General features: G+C 38.4%; 2 protein-coding genes across 4 annotated transcripts in view; one reads left to right on the forward strand and one right to left on the reverse strand.

The window, feature by feature from the left end:
• Positions 1-15,574, reverse strand: part of rbks (ribokinase) — a 37,578-nt gene extending 22,004 nt beyond the window's left edge. Inside the window, exons 1-6 of one of the 3 annotated variants that reach the window (XM_062439929.1) lie at positions 15,552-15,574; positions 12,248-12,309; positions 2,913-3,045; positions 1,815-1,878; positions 1,229-1,291; positions 108-272 (exon numbers count right to left, since the gene is read on the reverse strand). In XM_062439929.1, the coding sequence (XP_062295913.1) occupies positions 108-272; positions 1,229-1,291; positions 1,815-1,878; positions 2,913-3,045; positions 12,248-12,306 (484 nt within the window). In that variant the 5' untranslated portion in view covers positions 12,307-12,309; positions 15,552-15,574. Of the gene's footprint in view, positions 1-107; positions 273-1,228; positions 1,292-1,814; positions 1,879-2,912; positions 3,046-12,247; positions 12,310-14,803; positions 14,862-15,551 lie in introns of those variants that run through there. The other 2 variants (XM_062439928.1, XM_062439930.1) reach the window with 2 other exon arrangements.
• The window catches only part of babam2 (BRISC and BRCA1 A complex member 2), an 80,153-nt gene continuing 72,018 nt past the window's right edge, over positions 15,086-23,220 (forward strand). The window contains exons 1-3 of the mRNA XM_062439927.1: positions 15,086-15,170; positions 15,630-15,785; positions 17,876-17,952. Coding sequence (XP_062295911.1) covers positions 15,649-15,785; positions 17,876-17,952 — 214 coding nt within the window. The 5' untranslated portion in view covers positions 15,086-15,170; positions 15,630-15,648. The remainder of the gene's footprint in view (positions 15,171-15,629; positions 15,786-17,875; positions 17,953-23,220) is intronic.

Consider the following 23,220-nt stretch of genomic DNA (forward strand, 5'->3'; position numbering starts at 1 on the left):
AATTCTTTTATGCTTTTTTATACAATCGTAGATAATTTCTGACTTTTTCATGACCTGCACACGTGCTGCAGACTACAGTGTCACACAGTACACTGACACCCACTCACCTTTGTTCTCCTGAGCCATGCGTAAAGCCTGCAAAGATGTTTTCGGGCTGATCTCCAGCTGGCAAACCAGCACTTTGGCGCAGCTGATGGCTGGAAGAACTTTCTGCAGTTCCTCACTGCCTAGTAGCATGTTGGCACCAGCCACGATCACAATGGCATTCTCACCTGTCCATGGACAATGAAAGAGGGAACGATGACTGCCAGACTCCATGGGAACTCTCAGGTCCATAATGGGGGTTAAATTGGGGCTATGTGATATACTGTACATTCTATTTTTACTAGGGGCAACAAACCGACTGACATCTGTACAGTGTAATGGGACTTCAATGACACTCTTCAGTAACCTAATCCATCTGCCTTCAAGACATTTATCAATTACAAAATCAATTTACTTTAAATGAACCATGGCATTCAATTGTTTATTAAGCATAAACACAATTTGTCATTATACTGTAACTTACAAAATACTGGAACCCAATTTTAAACACATAAATGCTCATATTTCTATATCTATGTTTATAGTTTACTTATTGGTTTTGGTTCCTTTTTACCCATATGGGAAAGAGCTAAACACATATTGTTAATTGACCTTTTCACACTAGTGCACAATGGCAAGAGCACAGTGTTTTATGGATTTTTATTAGTGCATTTCTATCTCCCAATGTACCACATTTAGATACACCTGTGTCTACTTGCAAAACAATTCATTGTACAAGAGGATGTATTCTAAAACATTTCCTGTCTATGTGAAAATGGTAGAAAAAGGATGCAGATGCAACACATCACCTAACAGAAATTGCTCTCCGTGTGAAAATGCTTGGATTGTGCTTGATTGGAACCTGCAGATACTAAGCATTGTTTGGTGCACTTAAGCATTTGTGTATGCGAGTGCATCTGTGTATATGCAGTGATTACAGTCACTTGAGTAGTGGTGAGTCTATGGCCTTACTTGAACGCATGGGTGTGCAGTGTGTGTGTGTTTGTGTGTGTGTGTGTGTGAGAAATAGTGTGTTTGAAGTACACACGCACTCTCGGTTGTGTGTGCATGCTTCCATTTCTACAACTCCAAGAGCTTTTAGGATCTCAGCAGGGTGGTATAGGCTGGCGGCAAGAGCATTTACCTGCATCGTTAACAATGATGGAGGCAGCTCCTGTGGCTGCGTCAGAGGTCTGCCCTACAAAGTCTGAGAGATAGAGAAGAGGGAAGATGAAAGGTGCAGAACAGAGTTTGACAGCATTATTTGTCTCTCTGCACAAAAAAATAAACTCTTATTTTTTCTTGTTTTATTTTTCTTCTTCAGGCTGTGGCCAAAAACTTTCAACAAACACATCTATAAAAAGACAAAAATGTCAGCATGCTAATCTCTACTAATTGCTTGCAAGTGCATTTGGCTGTATCACTGGTTTTGGCTACGAAAAGTAAACAGGCCACAAACATCTGGAGTCTAAAATGTGTACTGAGCATAGCCTTTGAAAAGCAACTTCATTTTACAAAAAATCTGTTTAGCTTAACAATCACTGGCCATAATAACACTAGGTTCTTTCAAAAATAGTGAAACTTTCCTGTATATCCAAAAGCCTTGAGTAACAACAAAGAATGTACAAAATGCAGATTGAAAAGCATGGCCTTGAATGTGATCTTTGTGCCTTGCAACATGGAAATGGCAACCAAATTGGCATGTAAAGCAAAACAAGCATGTATCTTACCAGTGTGTACGCCATTGTCCTTGAAATTCTGGATATAATTGTCTCCAAAGAAGTCTTTACCAACCTAGGAAAGATGGAAAGCAAAACGATTACAACAAAGAGAGTGTCAAGCGGGGTCAGACTTGGTTAGCGGCAACTTTTGAAAAGTGGTATACTCAAACCTCAGTTGGGTTGGATTTTCGTGTGCCCTGCCAGCATACTGGCAAAGTGCCGCCGCCGAAAATGTGCAACAACGAACACACAAAAGTCAACAAACGCACACACGTGCAAACACACGACCAGCTGCGCCAAGCCTTGAAGACACGATAACCCCGCCTTCACGCCTCTTCATGCCCACCTCGCTTTTCGTTTTCTTCCCCTCCTTCCCCTCTTCGCCTGATCCGCACTGGGATGTCCACATCTGTAGCTACTTTGGGTTGTGGAGGGGTCCCCACCTTGCCCAGAGGCGCCTACTTCGAACCCACGCTTTTCAAAAAACGTGCCAAAACGCGGGCACTTCTAGCTGCTTGTGATAGCGGGTTGGGCTGGTATTGGCTGCTTGGCCCCATTCTCTTTGAAGAACGGCCTTCCGTCTTGGATGTTTTTGACAAGCCCGGGTGTCTATTTTTGGGTTCTCCCCATGCCCGGAGAGCTCCTCCCGCACTGGGTTGTTATCGATTGGGTCTCTTTGTTCTGACAGAGGTGGGGCCTCGTTGCTTTAGTGCTCGGGTTGAAAGGTTACTCTGAGCTTACTGATTGGAGACTTGAGGTTGTATGGTATGGGAATAGGCTTGTTTGAAGGCGCGCAAGCGTGGGTGGGCGTATGCATGCGGTATGGTATTGATCAAGAGAAAATGAGGCGCGGAGAGTTGATGTGGTGAAATGACTTAAGTGTGAACAATGGTTTTTGGGAGTTGTTAACTTGTTGGTGGACTAAGTTAGCTGATGGCTGATAATTTGTGGTGACTAAGACATGGACTAGACAAAGGTTGAACAAATCTTTTTTTTCTGCAGACGTAAACACATTTGCGCTTGGATCCAAACAAACACACACTGAAACACAAACTAATACGGCACAGTTGCAGTATATGGCTCTGAACTTGATGCTGTTGCGCGTACCTTGCCAACCATAGCTGTCTTAGCCCCCAGTCTTGCCGCCTGTATGCATTGATTGGCCCCTTTTCCTCCGAAGCCGATGAAGAACTTCTGGCCGTGGATGGTTTCCCCTGCTTTAGGTAGCCTTGGTGCCTGGCTGGAGGTAAAACACAGGTGGTTTGCACAATCTCGAAGAGTACGGATTAAGTAAAAGAATTTACCTGATGGAATTTAGCGACCAAAGAAAAGTCAGGTTCCTCTATTTACACAGATGCTTAAACATGCTTGGATTTTGAATTTGAAATGTCTTTTTCATCTCGATTCTCCACTCTCTTCAAATCACAGACAAAACTTTGTTGGATTTTGTTCAAATTTTGAAAAATTTCTTTTTTAGCATTGTGAGTGTTCCGCATTGAAACCAAGGTACAAGGGGAAACGTCAAACTGTGAAGGAAATCCTTCAGGGCCAAATCATTCCCTGGTTAAACTATTTATTTATACTTGGAAAATGTACAAAAAACACACAAATGAGAGCTTTTTGTACAGTCTGCAGAGGATTATATCACTTGGTTTTGTGAAGGTCTTTCACTGAAAGGTCAACAAAACGCAAATGTTGCCAGAATGAATGAATAGGAAACTTTTTTTCCCCTGGAGTGTTTTTCACCTTTCCCATATTCCATACTCATATGCAACAGTTGCAATAAAAACAGACAAATCATGGCCTCAAAAAGTGCTTCATCACCCTAATAAAGTAGTATGTTGCCTAGACATTCAGTCAGTTATGCCTGTGCAATGTCTCCAGATTTGCAAATGATGCAACAGGCAAATGGCATAGATGTCTCAACTTGACACTGGCACCAGTAATGCCTGACTCATCAGGGTTGGGTAAAGTCCCTCCCCTCCCCTCAAGGTTGATATGCCACAGGTGGGTGCCCTAAGGGTGAGCTGTCTGTTTCTTGATTCCTCCAATCACAGAGCCACAGTGGATGGTGAGTAACATGGGGGAGAGACAACAGACGGCTTCATACTGTATGTGAGGACGCTGTGGTTTGGCCCCTGTCCAGTGCTGCCCAGAGCCAAAGGATTTGCGGATGGCAAAATGTTGTCATAAACTTGTTTTTCACCCTGTTGTTGCTCTTTTTTACACTTTTGTGTGTGTGTGTGAGTGTGTTTGTGGCAGGTGTGCTATTACAGTAAGTTCAGTCAATCCCAGGATTTCCAGTAACTGAGACGCTGATGGCAAACACTGGAGGTTGCTGCTGTTTTTGCACCGGCGTGTGAAAACACTAAAATGCCTCAAGCTATAACAGGATGTAGGGTCAGTGAGGCTGAAGTATGGTGAGAAGGAAACGGAACAAAGGCCGAACACATGTAAATACGCACGCACACACTCAGCTCCTCCACACACACATTATCTACACTACTTCTTGGTGCTTCCGTCTCTACATTTTTACCACCTGTGTCATTGCTGTGTGACTCTTGGTGAGAAAAATATCTCTCACACACTCCAATTTACAAATACTAAGAGACTATGTTTCACACTTTGTAAAAATGGAACTCCAGGAAGTTATTGTGCCCAGCCAAGAACTGGCACATTTCCACCCCAAAAACCACAACATGCTTTATCAGGTTAAATGAGATATAACGTGTTACTTGGGTATTTCTATTGATGCTACTTTATACTTCCACTCCACTTAATTTCAGAGGGAAATATTGTAGTTTCGATTCCACTACATTTATTTGACAGCTTTAGTTAGTTTTCAGACGGAGATTTGAAACAATGGATAATATATCAAGCTTTCAAAATACAACACATTGTTAAAGATAAAACCAGTGGTTTCCAACCTTTTTGGCTTTTGTCTAGTCGGGCTCACATTTGAGATGTCTGAGTTTAGACCTGCTCTATGTGTAAAGTGCCTTGAGATGACTTTGTTGTGATTTGGCGCTATACAAATAAAGATTGATTGATTGATTGAGTTGTCAACAGCTCCACCAAACAGTGTTTTTTCCCTCCAAACTTCTCACATGGTTTCCTTTCAATAAATGTTCAAATGATCCAATATTTCAGCAAAAATCAAAGTTTAGAGAAAAAATCCAAAAACTGAAAACACATTTGTATATCAGAACTTAGTGTTTTCTTCTTTTCTCTCCCATTAATCATCTCACCACCCCTCACATTTATCTGCTGACCCTTTGGAGAGGCCCCATCCCTAGGTTGGGAACCACTGGACTAAACTAGCTAACTGTATATAAAGTAGTGTAAACTAGCTCCACCTCCAGCAGCTACAACAGTAACATGCTGCTCTAACACTGATGCTTCACTATTAATAATCTAATGATGTCATATATAATAATATATCAGTCAGAGGGACCAAACCACTACTTTTACTGTAATACTGCATACTACATCACTCATAATACTGCAGTACTTTTACTGTAATACTGCATACTACATCACTCATAATACTGCAGTACTTTTACTGTAATACTGCATACTACATCACTCATACTACTAATGTACTCTTTACTGTAATACTGCATACTACATCACTCATAATACTGCAGTACTTTTACTGTAATACTGCATACTACATCACTCATAATACTGCAGTACCTTTACTGTAATACTGCATACTACATCACTCACAATACTGCAGTACTTTTACTGTAATACTGCATACTACATCACTCATAATACTGCAGTACCTTTACTGTAATACTGCATACTACATCACTCATAATACTGCAGTACTTTTACTGTAATACTGCATACTACATCACTCATAATACTAATGTACTTTTACTGTAATACTGCATACTACATCACTCATAATACTAATGTACTTTTACTGTAATACTGCATACTACATCACTCATAATACTAATGTACTCTTACTGTAATACTGCATACTACATCACTCATAATACTAATGTACTTTTACTGTAATACTGCATACTACATCACTCATAATACTGCAGTACTTTTACTGTAATACTGCATACTACATCAAGCTCATATTACTTATGTACTTTTACTTAAGGAGGATTTTTCATGCAGGACTTATTTGTAATGGAGTATTTTTAAATTACTGTATTGATACCTTTACTTAACTAAAGGCTTTGAATACCTCTTCCACCACTGGAAAAGACTGATGGACACATATTGTTTGGAACTTTGTTTGAACAGAGTCGGGCTACCACTTTCCCCATATCAATCTTTGTGCTTAGCTAAACTAACTGGCTACAGGTGGTGGCTTCTAATTTAGTGTACAGACACAAATTTTGTGTTTGGAAATTCTGTTTCATAAGGTCTGTTTTCTTCACATAAGCTGCAAAGGTATTCAATAAATGATGTTTTTAATGGAAGAAGATAAGATATCAGCATCATCATTTGATTTTCTGCATTCTGCATGTGTAAGTGATAGTAGCAGTATATCTGATTTAAGAAGCATTTCTTAGATTTGGGGGACACTTTCACAAACTTTTGGGGGATTTTAAGGTCATTTTGGTAGAGGTTGCTTAAACATTGGAGAAAAGGTTAATTTGCTTTCCTGCTGAGTTAGATGAGAAAATGAATACCATTGTTTTATCTGCCTCTTTAGTACAAAACTAGAGCCATGAGACAATTAATCTATGTATGATGTGAACTGTAGTTCCCCTGCTTGTCCTTTTGTTTAGTGCATGATGAGACTAAACTTACCAAGTCAGCCTCTTTGTCATGTATTGTAGGTGAAAGGCTTTTGTCATGTGACCTTCCTACACAGGACACAACCAATTATCTGCCTTCCTGTTTTACGAAAATACCAAGAAAACTGATGTTGTGGTGTCATTTTTGATCTTCACATTTAAACGAGACATAAAGTTTTAACATATGGTGAGGTTTAATAAACACATTTGGAAATTCTTAAATAAACCCACCCACGTCTCCTTGTGCCCAGAGAGAGAGACACACATGGCTATTGTTGTCTGTGGTGAGTGCGCCAAACAAACAGGACAGTTATGTGCTAAAGTGCAACCTCAGTGCGTTATTCTCCCACGGAACCAAAGCAGGTGTTCAGTGACGTGGTGGGTGAGTGTTTGCTTTTAGGCTGGCTCTCATTTCCCTGTGCTCTGACTCTATTAAATTCATTCCTCAGCTGTTGGTGAAGAACGTGGGGAAGTAGACTTGGGCAAAAACAAACTGAAATGCTGTTTCCGAGGTTTGAACTACAGCTTGTCTTTCCAGTTCCGCACACAGTATCCAAAGTACTTCACAGTAACATTTAAAAAAAATCAGACTTCAATCAACAAATACAGCATGTAAAATTGCAGAGTAACAAGTATGGATACTACATGGTTAAACTAAACACAGGAGCCATTTAAGTATGATAACCTACAACTGATGTCTCAAAAATAGTAGCTCTTCATGAAGAGTTTTTGTTCTCATTTTCTATAATGGTCCTTGTCTGAGAATGTCCCCTTTTGGTTGAAGATCCGGTAAATCAGGGCAAGGTGAAGGGACTTCACGAAGAACAGGTTGAGCAAAGACAGCATACTGTACCTTACATGGACACGGTAAAGCTGCTTTTGCTAACAAGAGGTTCAGTGTCGGAGTAGGACGTGGGTGTTTATTTTTGTGTGGTCAGACCATTTGTTGGAGCCACGTGCGTGTTGCTATTATTCACTCGGCGGTCAGAAGCGGCCTACATCTGGGGATATAATAAGCCACTTATCAACCTGTTCAGTCTCTGAATTGGTCGCACTTATGGAAACATCACATATTTGTTTCTTTTTTTAACATTTGCATAAAAGGTTGCCAGACACAGATCTGTGACACAGCTTATGGTGTAGAAAAAAGGAGACAACAGTCAGTCACTTGTAAGCAACACTGTCTTGTAGTGCCTTACCTAACAATAAAAATAATATTCTTTATCCTGCCTTCTCTCTTATATTTGTCTTTTTAACTTAACACTAACTTACTGTACATTTTCAGACCTCCAAAAAAAAATTCTCACAACACATTGACATATGAGTCACAGGTACACATTCCTTCATTTGAATCATGGGGCAAAAAGGTTGGCAACCACTGCACTAAAACATAGCCTGAAAGGTTATACAGGAGGTTTTACTAATTGCACTTACCTACATATAAATTACAATTACAATATCTTTCAGATATTTTTAGATACTGCAGGGCATATTTTCTAGTATTTAATTATTATTTGTTACATATATTTTGTTCTGTTATTATTATTAAAAGTTTGGGATATTTTACTTACTATTTTAGTATCCTGTGGATAGTTACAAATGTGTTTTATGTAATGTACCTGCTTTAACCAAATCATTTCCTGTGAGGGATCAATAAAGTGTGTATCTATCTATCTATCTATCTATCTATCTATCTATCTATCTATCTATCTATCTATCTATCTATCTATCTATCTATCTATCTATCTACCTCACGACCGACCAACCGACTATCTATCTATCTATCTATCTATCTATCTATCTATCTATCTATCTATCTATCTATCTATCTATCTATCTATCTATCTATCTATCTATCTATCTATCTATCTATCTACCTCACGACTGACCCACCGACTATCTATCTATCTATCTATCTATCTATCTATCTATCTATCTATCTATCTATCTATCTATCTATCTATCTATCTATCTATCTATCTATCATTTAACACTTGAATGCTTCAGCTACAATTGCATACACTGAGTAAAATTTTAAGAAATTGAATTTAACAGACTGACACCCTGACAGTTATAGAGCTCAAATGTGAGAACTGTTCTAATAAAAACATTGGATAAAAGTGTGATTAGTGTGTTTTCATAGAAACAATCCTGTGGTACAATTTTGGATCTGCTCCAGAAAATTCAGTGAAACTCAGGTTTCAGCTGCAGGTCTGCAGGTAAAAAAAAAGAAAAAAGAAAAGTGTCTCCACTCAGTAGACTGAGGCAGTAGGGGGCACTGTATGGCTTTGACAATGGGTTAAAATTCTGGCTGGCTCTGCTCCTCCTCTCTGTGCACTGCAGATAGAAGCCAATTACACACAAGCTTTTACTACCAAACAACATGCTGTAAAAAAAAAAAAAAAAAAAAAGGAGCATAGTATGCTCTACAGGCAGACTGATATTTTATAACAACATGTTACAGCGATTTGTATTACAGTTGTGTGTTTGAATGGTGAGGCAGAAGCAGAAAGAGTGCCAGAGAGAGTGTGTGTGTGTGTGTGTGTGTGTGTGTGTGTGTGTGTGTGTGTGTGTGTGTGTGTGTGTGTGTGTGTGTGTGTGTGTGGGGGTGTGTGTGTGTGTGTGTGAGTGTGTGTGTGCATGTGCCTTCACTGTCTGTCACTCAATTGTATATCGCCGCACAAACACTGGCTGTTTCAAGACAACTGGATTTCTAACTTCAAAGCCATGCATATCACTTTGAAGGGGTGTGAATGTATTCCAACTAACCCCCCCTTCCTCCCCTCCCTCAATTCTGACCTCCATCCAAAAAGCCCCAAACGCCACAACCGCACACACACACACTTTTCCAAAAAAACAGGCCATTTCCCGTTAGCTTATTAGGGCTCTTAATTGACAACTCCTGCCCTTCAAAGCGCAGAGTCATGACTTGATTTGCTAATGAGCAACAAAATAAATACTTTCCAAAAAAAAAAAGAGAAAAAAAAAAACTCAGTAAGAGAAGGCATGTGTTTTTGATAAGTGGGGGACTTGTGGAACACTTGGAGCGACAACTTAAAATGTGACAACTTCGACGCTTACGAGAATTCAATGAAACTTTTTTCTTCCCAGCAGCACAAATTGTGGTTTTTTGTTAAGATCCCCCCCCCCCACGAACCTTCGAGTTTTGCATATATATAATACGAGCTTTCTAATGAAACTGTTGCACAAGCTCGAGCGCTGACAGCTGGAAGTTCGGTTGGCTGGTAGCCTTTGTGACAATGTGTCTACGTCATGTATTAGTTTGGTTGCGTCATGAAAGGTTATGGTAAATGAGGGTGACAAATTGTTTTCAACTAATTCATTGTAACTGGAGTTGATGACTAACAGTTTGTGGGAAAGGATCCTATTTGGTTGCACGAATCACACCACGTACCAAGGTGATGCAACGCTAACAGTTACGTTAGCGCCAATTACCATCTGCAAACTTTGAATCTTTAAAACCTGAGGCGGATTTGACATGTGGTGATCACAACAATAAAACCTTACTGGTGTAATTAATTTTTATATCTTAGAACAACAGCTGATTTAACTATTTGAAGTTGGGTTTTAAAATCAAATATAAAAACAGACAGTAGCAAAAATGATCATTATTGTTCCCTATAACATTTGAGGCTTTTGGGACTGAGCCAGAAGCATTATCTAAGTTTAGACCACTTCCTCTATTCCTGTGTAGACAGAACTGTGCAGTCCATTTCAAGCCATGATGGAAAACACCCTTCAACCCATATGCCTTATTTTCCACAAGTATGCATGTCAAAATAAAATGCCTGAAGGAAAATGGTGCTGGTTGTTGTGGTGATTAATAACAACATAAGGGAAACATGTTTTAGGTCTAAGCCATTGTGGTGAAACTGTACTAGTTAAAAACAGTGGTTTTGGCTTGTGACCCTGTAAAATGAAGTAATGTGTATTTGTGAACTTTAGTCCCAGGTAATGGCCATAGCGTGGTTTTAAGTTATGTTCAGTTTAACCTTTTTAGCCAAGCTAGCTAGAATGTCAATGTCATTTGGCCTGCTAGTCCATCACTTTGGTCCAGACTGAAACATCTCAACAGCTATTGGATGGATTGATAGCATTTCCATAAAAAGTCCAAATTTGTATTTGTGTGTCATATTTTGGTTTATGACCAAATATCTGCTAAACTAATCACAATCGGCTGTATACATTCCCATCAGCCTCACATGCACTTTGGGTTTTAGCGCCAATTAACAAATGTAAGCATGATATAGCACACCAAACTAACATGGTGGATGTTAGCATTGTCATTGAGAGCGTGTTTGCATGCTGACATTAGCATTTAGCTCAAAGCACTGCTGTACATAGCTACAGAGCTGCTAGCGTGGCTGTAGACTCTTGGTCTTGTTCCTTTTTAGACTATTTCATTTTAAGGATTTTAAGAAGCCAAAAGGAGTCAAGAACATTTCACAAGAAAAAACAGAAATAAAGATGTAAAAGGGGAAAAATATAGAGTTAATATTTTGTCTATCCACGTTAGCTAAGAACTTAAATGAGGTCACCATCCCTCCCTTGTTGATGCTTGATAACAAGCTACTAATTAAAATCAGGTGTGTTAGAGTGGGGAGATACCTAAAACATGCAGGGCAGTAGCTCTCCAGGAGCAGGGTTGGAGACCACTGCCTTACCTTGTGACCCTTCATTTTTAACATTTATCTACAATAACAAAAACCCACAGGTTGGGGAACACTAAAAGTCAGACAAATAGTTCTATAAATGATGGCTGCAACTAACAATAATTTTTTATTAATCATTAATTTGTCGATTATTTTCTCGATTAATTGTTCAAGCTTAACATTAAAAAGCTCAATCTTGAAAGCTTTAATTTAAACATTAAAGCTTAAGATGAAACCTAAAATGTCAGATATGCAGTTTTATTTCATAAAAGAGTAAAACAAAAACAAACAAACAGCTGCAACCAGACAATTTCAGCATTTAATTTTTTTATAATAATGAAACAAAACAAACGATTAATGTTCTGTCAATCGACCAATTGATTAACTGACTGATTGTTGCAGCTCTACTACAAATATGCTCAAAATACTGCTCCCTGTGCTATAAAACAAGGTATTTAAACTTTAACAGAAATGATGATACACATCTATGATCAATGATCATACATATCATTTAAACACTACACACTCAAGATAATATGTGTGTGTCCTGTAGGATTCATTTTAATTTGTTAATTAGGTTGCCTGGTCTTTTAAGGAACATCTCAGTTTATATAGATATAGCTGTCGTGACAGTTTCAGACATTCAGACAGACATCATCTTGTACTTGAACTTGAAGTTTTTGTCAGAAGTATTTATCAAACTAAGAGACGTCTTGCAAAATCATTTACATATTAAGCAATACTGCAAGGGGTCTTGACCTGAAGGTTGAGAAACTACGCAGTACATTTTGGAAATACTACCTAATATGGTAACAAAAAACTTGCTCAATGCGCTGCTTCCTGTTGGGCACACCTGAGGAAGCGGAGGAGTTTCCTGAACCCAGATTTGGAGATTTTGTAGCAAGACTTCTCTTAAAGTAAGAAGACTGATTTATTGTTACTTTAAGGAAGCAGATTGAGTTTGTTTCATTTAGCTCATAATCAATTAGAGTTTACTCACCTCACCAAGTCAGTCATACAGGAACCAACCACCATCACATCAAAAGCCTCTTCAGTCATGATCTGATTAAGACACATTTGTGTTATTTGTTGGTCGCTATCACTTCTGGACATGAAACATCTCAAAGTACAAGATTAAAATTCTTCATTTTGAGCAACATGTTGATGATTTGAGGAGATTCTTAAATTTCTGAACAACACTGGTCCAGGCCTTTCCAGTAAAACTTGCTCATAAATCAGGACAAGAACTAACAAAGCAGCATCCTGAGGGGGGCATTTCAGGCTAAATATGTAAACTAGTTTCTCAACAGCCTCCAAACAAAAATCACTTGATATTATTTATCTCCCACATTAGCATGAGCTCGACTGAAACAAGGAAAGGAAGGTAAAAATAGAGCATTCATCGCTCGGCTGAGTTGGACAGGTTCCAATCTTACTGGGGGTGTGGGGGATATTTCAATGCTACGCCACGTGAATGCACCGGCAGCCCGGCAAAGTCTTTAATTAATTCAATCCTCGGCTTGTATCGGAGCTAATGCTAGTGTGTTAATCTCTTCAAATCTCTTCCTAGGCAGTGGAAGACTTGGAAAGCCTGGCCGCTGGCTGTAGGATGGCTCAATTTCTCTCTCTCTCTCCCTCTCTCCCACATCTCGCATCATATTGTTTTTCCCCTCTGCAAGGCATGAAAAGCTAGCCTAGAACGCTCCACTCTTCCACTGCAGGTGAATATTATGGGATCCGCATTGTCCGACCGCTTGAAACAGCGGGGGACGGTCTTAAAATTCTCCCTTGAAAGTTGAATTTTAGGCCGAATTACCAACCTGAATAAGTGTTTGGACAGTAGATATGGTTTCATGTGAAAGTGCGTATTTAACCATTATTCATAAGGTTCCTCTCGGCCTCAAGCTAAACAGCGAAATGAATGAATTAAGAGATGATTTACATGTTGACACACACTTATTTTGGGGGACTTAATTGAGCAAAGTGTGCTCAAACGTGACTGCAGTCATACATTCATGGAGTTTAGTCTAAATGCAAATCAGGGTTAAACAGTTTAGACTGAGCCGTGAGCAAAATGAACACTAAATGCTTGTTGGGCCCATTTTTAAAAACTAGTAAGATGAAATATTTTGCCTTTATCTGGTTTGGGAACTCGAGACTTAACTGGATAATGATTGTTATTACAATGATATGACCATTTATGTTGAAAAAATGCTTTAAAAATTTTAGATAATGACTATAATCACTAAAATACATCTTCTGCTTTCATAACACCCCCACCCCCCCCAATTCCAGTAAACACATGCACGCTAAGTTTGTTTTTTCATTCCTGGTGTCATATTTTCCAAATAATGCTCAAAAGAAATCTAAACTGTAGCTGGACGCTCATCTAATAAGACCCCTTATATTGTCGCATGCAATACACTAGCAATGGTTGGATGATAACCATATTTTGCTGTGGCACTTCTGAATCACTTCCATGTAAGTGGAATTTCCCAGCTATGTATCATAAACACTGGCCTGATGTAGAAACACCACTGCTCTTGCAAGTCCAACGTGCTTTCAGTGGAAGCAATAAGGGCCAAAATCCAGTGTGTCCACAGTCATTTAAAAGTAAATGTGAAGCTTATATGAGGCTTCAGCAATCTGATCTAGTCATATCAAGTGTATATCTGACACATTTAGTCTTTTTAGCATCAAATTCCCTCTTTGTGTTTCCCTGTTGAGCTGTGGTGGAAGTATAGTAACAAAAAGAGGGACTTTGCCACTAAAAAGACTGTAACGTTCGAACATAGAAGACTTGATTTGACTCATTTAGACAACTGAAGCTTCATATTAGCTTCAGATCAAATTTTTAAATACTGTACATGTTTACACAGAAGGGGGACTGTGGATTTTGCCCTCCATTACTTACATTGTAAGTGCATTATGAAGGGATCTCCTAATGGTATGTCAGTATGAACAGGAGGAATGATTACAGCAAGAAAAACCTGTTTAAATGCTCATTTTGGCACCTGACTATTGTTTTAAGGCACACTTACAAAATTGTGAACACGTCCTTTAACTTAGTACTTCTCACTATATACTTATGGCTACTTGCTGAAGTAACAAACTACATATTTAAAGCACATATATTATTTATAGCATGCATAAGGTATATGAATAAAATACAAATAGTGAGTTATATATTATTTATGTATATTCCTGTAAGGTGTACTTCAATGTTATGTAAACAGCTATGTTTAATGCATAACGTAATTGTGTAGTATTGGCTCAATAGTTACTGCGCAATTAGTAACGTCTCTGATAAACGCCATGTTATGAAACGTAAATATTAAGCTACAACTTTAACGCAACTACGTGAGCAACATTAGTCAAATATTTAATTTACACCAGTGGAAAGATTAGCTAGTAGGACTATTGTGGAATAATAAGTCATAACAACACTAAAGGAATACGTAACAGCTTAATTAGACGAAAGCTAACTTTAACTGCTGAAAATAAAGTGTGTTGAGACGAACTAATGTAGGTTAAACAAATGCGACACATTATTTACCTTGCATATAATGTTATGCTCAAGCAGAATGAACTGCTGCAGACACACAACACGGTCAAAGTACGTAATACCAGCCACTATGCTACAGCTACTGCCGGACTCATTGTTGTCATTAAATCACCGCCTACGCATTCACTTTTGCGTCAAATTGCTCATGCATACGTATATAAATAAAAAATACGCTTTTCTCAGTAATGTTATTTTAATAAATACGCATCTGCGGATGACAATACTAATTGTACCAGCAGGCATTGTCACGGACGGCTTAGCGGCTAAGGACCCAAACAACATGTAGCGGAAATGTTTGAGAGTATGAAGTAAACATTGGAGCCAACGCTTAAAATATCTGACTTTCCAGCTCTTTCAGGTACTCTTAACACACACAGCGGGTTATATTTCAATGAATAATGCTCGACATGTTGTTTTTTTTACCTAACCAAACGTTTAAATTGTCGCAGTTTGACAAAGTGTGGGGTAAACTAGCCATAGCTAACGAGCAGTCAGCCTACATGTCAGTTTATAAACAAGGGGAGGTGGCAGGTGTCATAAAAAAATAATGTCCAGACTTTTTCTCAATGTTTTGCTATGGACCTGTTAAGTCATATTATTTTATTTAAGACACAATTTCATGTTGGCTCACTTTTAACTCGCGCCCAAAAAAGCCAAAATCTTACAATAGGAAACCGGTTCTTACATGCATACCAACATTTCCATAACACCAGGAAACAAACATGCTCGTGTCACCTACAGTACGTGATGCAGCTCACATTCTTTGACTCTTATTGCGTTGTCCCGTTCATCGTCTGGTTGTGTGTCTTGTCCACAGACTGCTCGGAGCGGACACGATGAGCAGCATGTCCCCTGAGGTCGCACTGCACCGGATCTCTCCCGAGCTGCGGCCCCTGCTCTGTAGCGTGGTTCGGGACGGCCGTGTGGGACTGGACTCCACCAACTGTCTCCGTGTCACAGACCTCAAAACTGGGTGAGGTGGAGGTTTTGCCCCACACTTTCCCTCAAGAGTCAAACACAGGAGTCATATCGCATTTTATTTGAATGCGGCATCACAGGGACACCGCATTCAAATTATATGCGATTAAGACCAATCACTGCAAACAAAATACATACATATCTATATTCTCTTTTTGATTCATAAGTAAATTACATGTCATAGATTGGCCCAGTATCTGAAAGTGAATTATTTAAATATTCAGTGGGATTATTAGATAATAGGCATTCAACTCTCAGCAGATATGCAAACATACGTTTTAAAGTACTTATTACTGTGTTTGAAAGGCTCCCTCCACTCAGACATATGTTTTTCTTCTTGTTCCTTCAGTTGGATGTGCAGAATGATGTATGTGCAGAGTTTGACATTAGAAAGCTGTTTTCACATTCATTTGCTGGAAGTGGAAAGTGTCTTTGAACTAAGTGAAAATCCAGTTTTAATGGATTGTCCTGCGAGCGTGATTTGTGACATCAGTTTAGTTTAGTTTAGTCATTAAACTCAAATATACATGATAAATAAAGTAAATAATCATATGTCCTTGTTTTCTTCATCTTCCTTAGAAATAGTTAGAAAACAAAAGGGAAAAATAATAAAAATAACAACAACTAAATACATAAACACAGCAGTTTCTGAATGAAAAGGTGTAGGCTGAAGCATTTACTTATAACACCTACCCTTTTTACATTAGTCATTCAATAGATCCCAATGTACATAACAAACATAAAAAAATTAAAACTAAATCCCAGTGAAAATATACACATATATGAATATTACCTTATATATACATGTTTAATTATCCCCAAAAGTACCAAAGTTCTTATACATAAAGTAATCCATTTTAAACACAGCTAGTGTTAAAACCAGTCATGTTCCAGTATGCAAATCAGACAAGTGTGATGTGGATACTTCTATCCAGCAGTTCAAAATTAAAGATATCATTTTCTGTATTTTCTTGAATTTGTAATGAAGTAGAAGGAGTAGATGTCATTTTAAGGATTAAAACTTAACTTTAAGGATTTACCTTTTTTGTATACAAAATACATCTTAAAACAGGACTGGAGGGGACCTTTAAACTTGTGAATGTATTATTAGGGCCCATCAATAGCAGTGCATGTAATATCATCTCAATGAGTGATAGGATTTTTCTCACCAGTCATTTGCAATGTTATACATAAAGTTTTGACTGTTTAATTAAAGAACTACATATATTCTAACACAGTTCCTCATCTTTTATTCTCCTATATAGAAATCAGTCACGAGCTGATGTCATCTCGGGCTGAAAATAGAAAAAACTGTTGGAAACCGAGTGTTCAGTGCAGTCTGAGCTTGTGCTTTTTGCTCACAGGGATTACTTCTACATACATTTACGTCATTATTTGACACTTTGGCCACGATTAATATGAACATCTAACATTGTAACAATATATGTTTATATAACTGAAAATGAAGGAAAAACAAATAAGTCCCATTTAAGTAAATTATAAGAAACGATTAGCTTGGTCTAATTCATTTTAAACAAACAAATGAACAATTCTTCTTTTAACATAAAACTGTATTATAAATCCAAAATACCTATGCCTAGTACATATATTGTTTTTTATGATTGAATTCATACCCCATCAGGGGCATGCAGGTTGAATGAGAGAAAAAATGGGCCTAAGTAACCTAAATCCCTTTTAAAACACCAGCAACAACATCATGACATTTTACCTATTTGGAAAAATCTAGACAAATTAACACGTTTGAGTTAATGCCTTAAGTACTTACCATATGGTGTGAATGGAGAATTAAAAGACACACAGCAGCCAATTGACATTTCATTAGTTGACCAGCTGCGTGCAATGGGTGGTCCTATTGTCAGGCTGTTTCTTAGTGTTGTACAAACACTAACCAGTTTGTATGGATAAGATGAACTCATGTTAATGCAAGCTGAAATCCGGAAGTCTGATGTCCAAGTTTACACCCAAAGTGCCTGTTTGTTCCTGTTTACTCTTACCTGCTCTCAGACTGTCAGACCAAATGTGCTTGCTGACTCTTATATTGTGTTCATTCACTTCCTTGTTCAGATGTACATCTCTGACCCCCGGTCCCTGCTGCGATCGCTTTAAACTTCACATCCCCTACGCTGGAGAAACCCTTAAATGTAAGTATCCAATCACAGTTTAAAGCACATTTTAATCCCATCTTCTTCCATCCATTTGTTTGTTTCTTTGCACTCTTAAAAATGTAAGAGCCATGACAGCGTTTCGATAATGCAGTTCGCCCACCGAGCTCAGGTTAATTGACTCATTGTCCAGAGCAACAGGACGGCACTTTAACAAAAAAGAGTAGAGTGTGTCAGAGCTGAATTAATTTGATTCCAGATAAAACATTTAAAGCCAACCTTGATCAGTGTTTGGGGGCACAAGGGTCCACTTCTGTCTCACAGCGGGCTGCTTTGAAGATTAGAGGTACTTTCACTTCAAATCATACAAGCACTAAATATTGAAATGGGCTGCAACAACAGCCACATCCTGTAGCCATATTAATGCTACAAAATGATCTAAGATATTGTCTTTTCTCATGGAGAAATGAGTCAGTCTAAATTTCTAAGAAGCTTCAAAAGTCTTTTTTTGAGGTAAGGAGAACTCTGAAGACAGTGGATAAAAACCATGTCAACATTGAGAATCATCACTTGAACAAAATGCATCATTATCCAAACGCCACCATAGGAATGTATTTCACTAAGCAAGCAATCGGCCAAGAACACCCACAGGAATTCCTAAAACACAAAAACATGATGACTATTTTTTTGATGATGATGATGACGATGATGCTCAATGAAGTGAAATGATACCAGTAAACTTTGTTTGTGCAACTGAACTTTACTGGAAGGGTCCCTCACTTCTGAGAGAGAACCCACATCAGAAGATTTTCCCCCATAGGCATGCTTCTTAATGTGCCCGATGGGCAATATCACTACATGTTGTGGAGTGATTCCTATCATGGTTTAGAATTATTTTAACCTTGTGTTACTGGAAGTAATGTGAGTCATGAGACCCATGCTCACACATCAGCCACCATCTTTCATCAATTTTGTGTGGGCACCAGTTTTGTTACCCATCGTGTTATCAGTGCAGAAAGTGATAATTTGTTAGGAGTGACTGTGTGTGTGGGGGTCTACAAAACCTGGTAACTTAATAGAGGAACGCTGAACTGAATATGCTGAAGTGATTCTGCTGATGAGTAAAACCTAATGTAACAGTAGAATGTTCATGTGCAGGTCTAAAAAAAAATCAAGTACCTGTACAGCAATGTAAAAAATAAAAGTATTACAATAATTTGTAATAAGTATTATGAGCTTGATGTAGTATGCAGTATTACAGTAAAAGTACATTAGTATTATGAGTGATGTAGTATGCAGTATTACAGTAAAAGTACATTAGTATTATAAGTGATGTAGTATGCAGTATTACAGTAAAAGTACATTAGTATTATGAGCTTGATGTAGTATGCAGTATTACAGTAAAAGTACATTAGTATTATGAGTGATGTAGTATGCAGTATTACAGTAAAAGTACATTAGTATTATGAGTGATGTAGTATGCAGCATTACAGTAAAAGTACTGCAGTATTATGAGTGATGTAGTATGCAGTATTACAGTAAAAGTACATAAGTATTATGAGTGATGTAGTATGCCGTATTACAGTAAAAGTACTGCAGTATTATGAGTGATGTAGTATGCAGTATTACAGTAAAAGTACATCAGTATTATGAGTGATGTAGTATGCAGTATTACAGTAAAAGTACATTAGTATTATGAGTGATGTAGTATGCAGTATTACAGTAAAAGTACTGCTGTATTATGAGTGATGTAGTATGCAGTATTACATTAAAAGTACTGCTGTATTATGAGTGATGTAGTATGCAGTATTACAGTAAAAGTACTGCTGTATTATGAGTGATGTAGTATGCAGTATTACAGTAAAAGTACTGCAGTATTATGAGTGATGTAGTATGCATTGTAAAAGTACTGCAGTATTATGAGTGATGTAGTATGCAGTATTACAGTAAAAGTACTGCAGTATTATGAGTGATGTAGTATGCATTGTAAAAGTACATTAGTATTATGAGTGATGTAGTATGCAGTATTACAGTAAAAGTACTGCAGTATTATGAGTGATGTAGTATGCAGTATTACAGTAAAAGTACTGCAGTATTATGAGTGATGTAGTATGCAGTATTACAGTAAAAGTAGTGGTTTGGTCCCTCTGACTGATATATTATTATATATGACATCATTAGATTATTAATAGTGAAGCATCAGTGTTAGAGCAGCATGTTACTGCTGTAGCTGCTGGAGGTGGAGCTAGTTTACACTACTTTATATACAGTTAGCTAGTTTAGTCCAGTGGTTCCCAACCTAGGGGTTGGGCCCCTACAAAGGGTCAGCAGATAAATGTGAGGGGTGGTGAGATGATTAATGGGAGAGGAAAGAAGAAAAAACTAAGTTCTGATACACAAATGTGTTTTCAGTTTTTGGACTTTTTCTCTAATCTTTGATTTTTGCTGAAATATTGGATCATTTGAACTTTTATTGAAATGAAACCATGTGAGAAGTTTAGAGGGAAAAACACTATTTGGTGGAGCTGTTAACAACTCATAGACATCTGAAATGTGACCATGAATACACAAAAGCCAAAAAAGTTTGGAAACCACTGGCTTCACTCGGCTACACACTGCTTTTTGTAAGATGTCAAAAGACAAAGAGGATGGAAACTTTGTACTTGTATCTTACTTGGTAATATTCAAGTAAGGTACAAGTACCTTAACAAAATTGTACTTGAGTAAATGTACTTAGTTACTTTCCATCTCTGAGCAAGTTTCATTTGTAGATTGGAGTGTGTGAGAGATATGTTTCTCACCAGGAGTCACACAGCAATGACACAGGTGGTAAAAATGTAGAGACGGAAGCACCAAGAAGTAGTGTAGATAATGTGTGTGTGGAGGAGCTGAATTGTGACCCTGACTACACACTGCTTCTTGTAAGAAGTCAAAAGACAAAAAAATACTTTTACAATGTGTTGTATTTTAAAAGCTTTTTATATTGTCATTTCCCTCTGAAATGTAGTGCAATGGAAGTATAAAATAGCATCAAATGGAAATACCTAAGTTAAGTACAAATACTTCAAATTTGTACAGTACTTGACTACATGTTATTGGTTATTTTCCACCACTTATTTGGACATGCCAAAATCATCAAGTGTGCGTCTGAGTTTCCGTTGTGTGTGTGTTATGTATGGAGTAAATGTGGGCTTGCTTGGGGGGAAAAAAACCCACAGTTAGTTAGGGGAAGTAGGTTTTGCTTATTGAGCAAAATTTGCTAAAAATCTGTCTTGGCAGTAATGGATGTGACCTGTGTGAGGATGTTGTGGCGAGACTCGAGGAATGTGTACATGTAAGCTTTAAGAATATACAACACAGTTATGGAGTTACTTTGGAAACACATAGAAGTGTTTGTCACCATCTGTGTGAAAACAGGATGAGATTTCAAACCTGCTGCTGCTTCCAACACTTGAGCTCTTGAGTAATTTTGGAGCATAGTTTCCTTCCAGTAGACGTTAAGTGATGTTATGTAACAACAACAAGAGGTAATTAGATTTACCTGGAATAAAACATAATGTACTCCTTTGTGAAATAGGTGTTTTTGATATTGTGATGCGGTCATGTAGCCTACCCCGTCTTTACTCTGTCACAGTTCGGGAAGAAGTCTTTAATTCACGGAGACATGAAGACTGCAACCTGAGAGGAAAAAAAACAAAAAACATCCAAAAAACAAAACAAAAACAGACCGCGCTGGCATTCTGGCGTGGCACGTGACATCTGTGCAGCTGTTGAACTCGTCGCTTGTGCTTTCCTGTGCTCTGGCCTGAGGAAGACTGTTTGTTTTTATCAAGGATGCAGGGCTGCAGGTCGGTGTCTGCAGGTCTATGGACCTGCGTATTGATAGCGTGCAAAAGTGCGGCACAGCTAAGCGCCGCTAATGCATGCCCGACCCGCTCCACCCCACACTCCACCCCACACTCCACCCCACCCCCTCCCTACCTTTCCACTTCTGCACTTCTTCTTGTGCTCCTAAACAACAATTTGTGGCCTTTGTTGTTGTACATATTACGCCCTTATGACCTCAATAAGAAGTCTGGCTGAAATAGAAGGAAGGACTTTGTGAGGGCACGTTATCCAGAGCCATGTGTGTCATTATTCCCTTTGATTGGAGACTTGGTGAAGGCACGTTATGCAGACCCGCGTGTGTATGTGTGTGTGTGTGTGTGTGTATGTGTGTATGTGTGTTACCAGACTACACTGCATGTGTGGAGGCTGTCTCAAGGATGTATTAAACAAAGCAATATATAAAAGCGTATGTTACAACCTGTAAAGGTTGCCGTTTCTGAGACCTCCTTTTTCCCGTCTGGAGTCACGCCAGTAACGTCTTTGACTGACTTCCAGCAGCGTTCGTGAGCACATCCTCTCTCGTCTCCTCGTTTGACTCTTCTCCTCTGGAAAAATACTTCCATATGTGTACGTTTGTCTCTCTTTTTTCGCTGTCGCTGGAAAGACCAAAAAAAAGAAAAAAAGAAAAAAAGCAGAACAGAACAGTCTCTTGCAGCACACAAATAGAATTGTGTAACATAATATCAGAACATTGTGAACCAGCCTAAGCAGTGCGTTATGTGATCATGTTGGGATATCTTGTCCTTGCCTCAACCAGGGCCAATCTGTAGTATTATTCCATATCTCATCAGAATGCATTAGTAATTAATTCTGCATTATTTTAAATGCCTGTGTTAAGCACCTATTTGTTTCCCTCCTTTTTAAAAATCCTATAAAAAGCAGACATCTATCCACGGGTAGCTTATTAGAAGATCTATGCAATTATCCTCATGAGACAGACCTGTTTGGCAGGATTTGAGTGGCTTCACTGGTAAATGTCAGGTTTGCTCATCATTTTAGGTGCTTAAAAAAAAAAAAAAAAAAAAAGACCCCAGAGCTCAAATTCTTATCGTGCAGACAAACCGACCGCCTCAACAAGCCTTTTCATGTCAGATTCAGCCGTCAGGACGTAGGGGATAAGATCATTTTTTGTTTGTTCATGCTGCAGTTACCCACATTTCAACAATGTTCAAAAACTATTCTCCACATCTTGATAGTAGAATGTGTAAAACACCCCATTTGGCATATTTCAAATGAACTTCACAATGCCTTATTAAGATTAAGAGTTTTTTTCTCGCAGAAACAGTGCAAGCATGCGAGGTGAAACTTGGGTCAATCCTCTGATACTCTTTGGTTATTTTGCAGCAGAAGCAAGTCAGCTGTTGCGTGAGGCCTGCGTGGTAGTCTGAATCGGTGCGGTAGGTCATCAATCAAGACACT

The sequence above is a fragment of the Scomber scombrus genome, chromosome 19 (genome assembly GCF_963691925.1).
Source record: "Scomber scombrus chromosome 19, fScoSco1.1, whole genome shotgun sequence".
NCBI classification, from domain to species: Eukaryota; Metazoa; Chordata; class Actinopteri; order Scombriformes; family Scombridae; genus Scomber; species Scomber scombrus.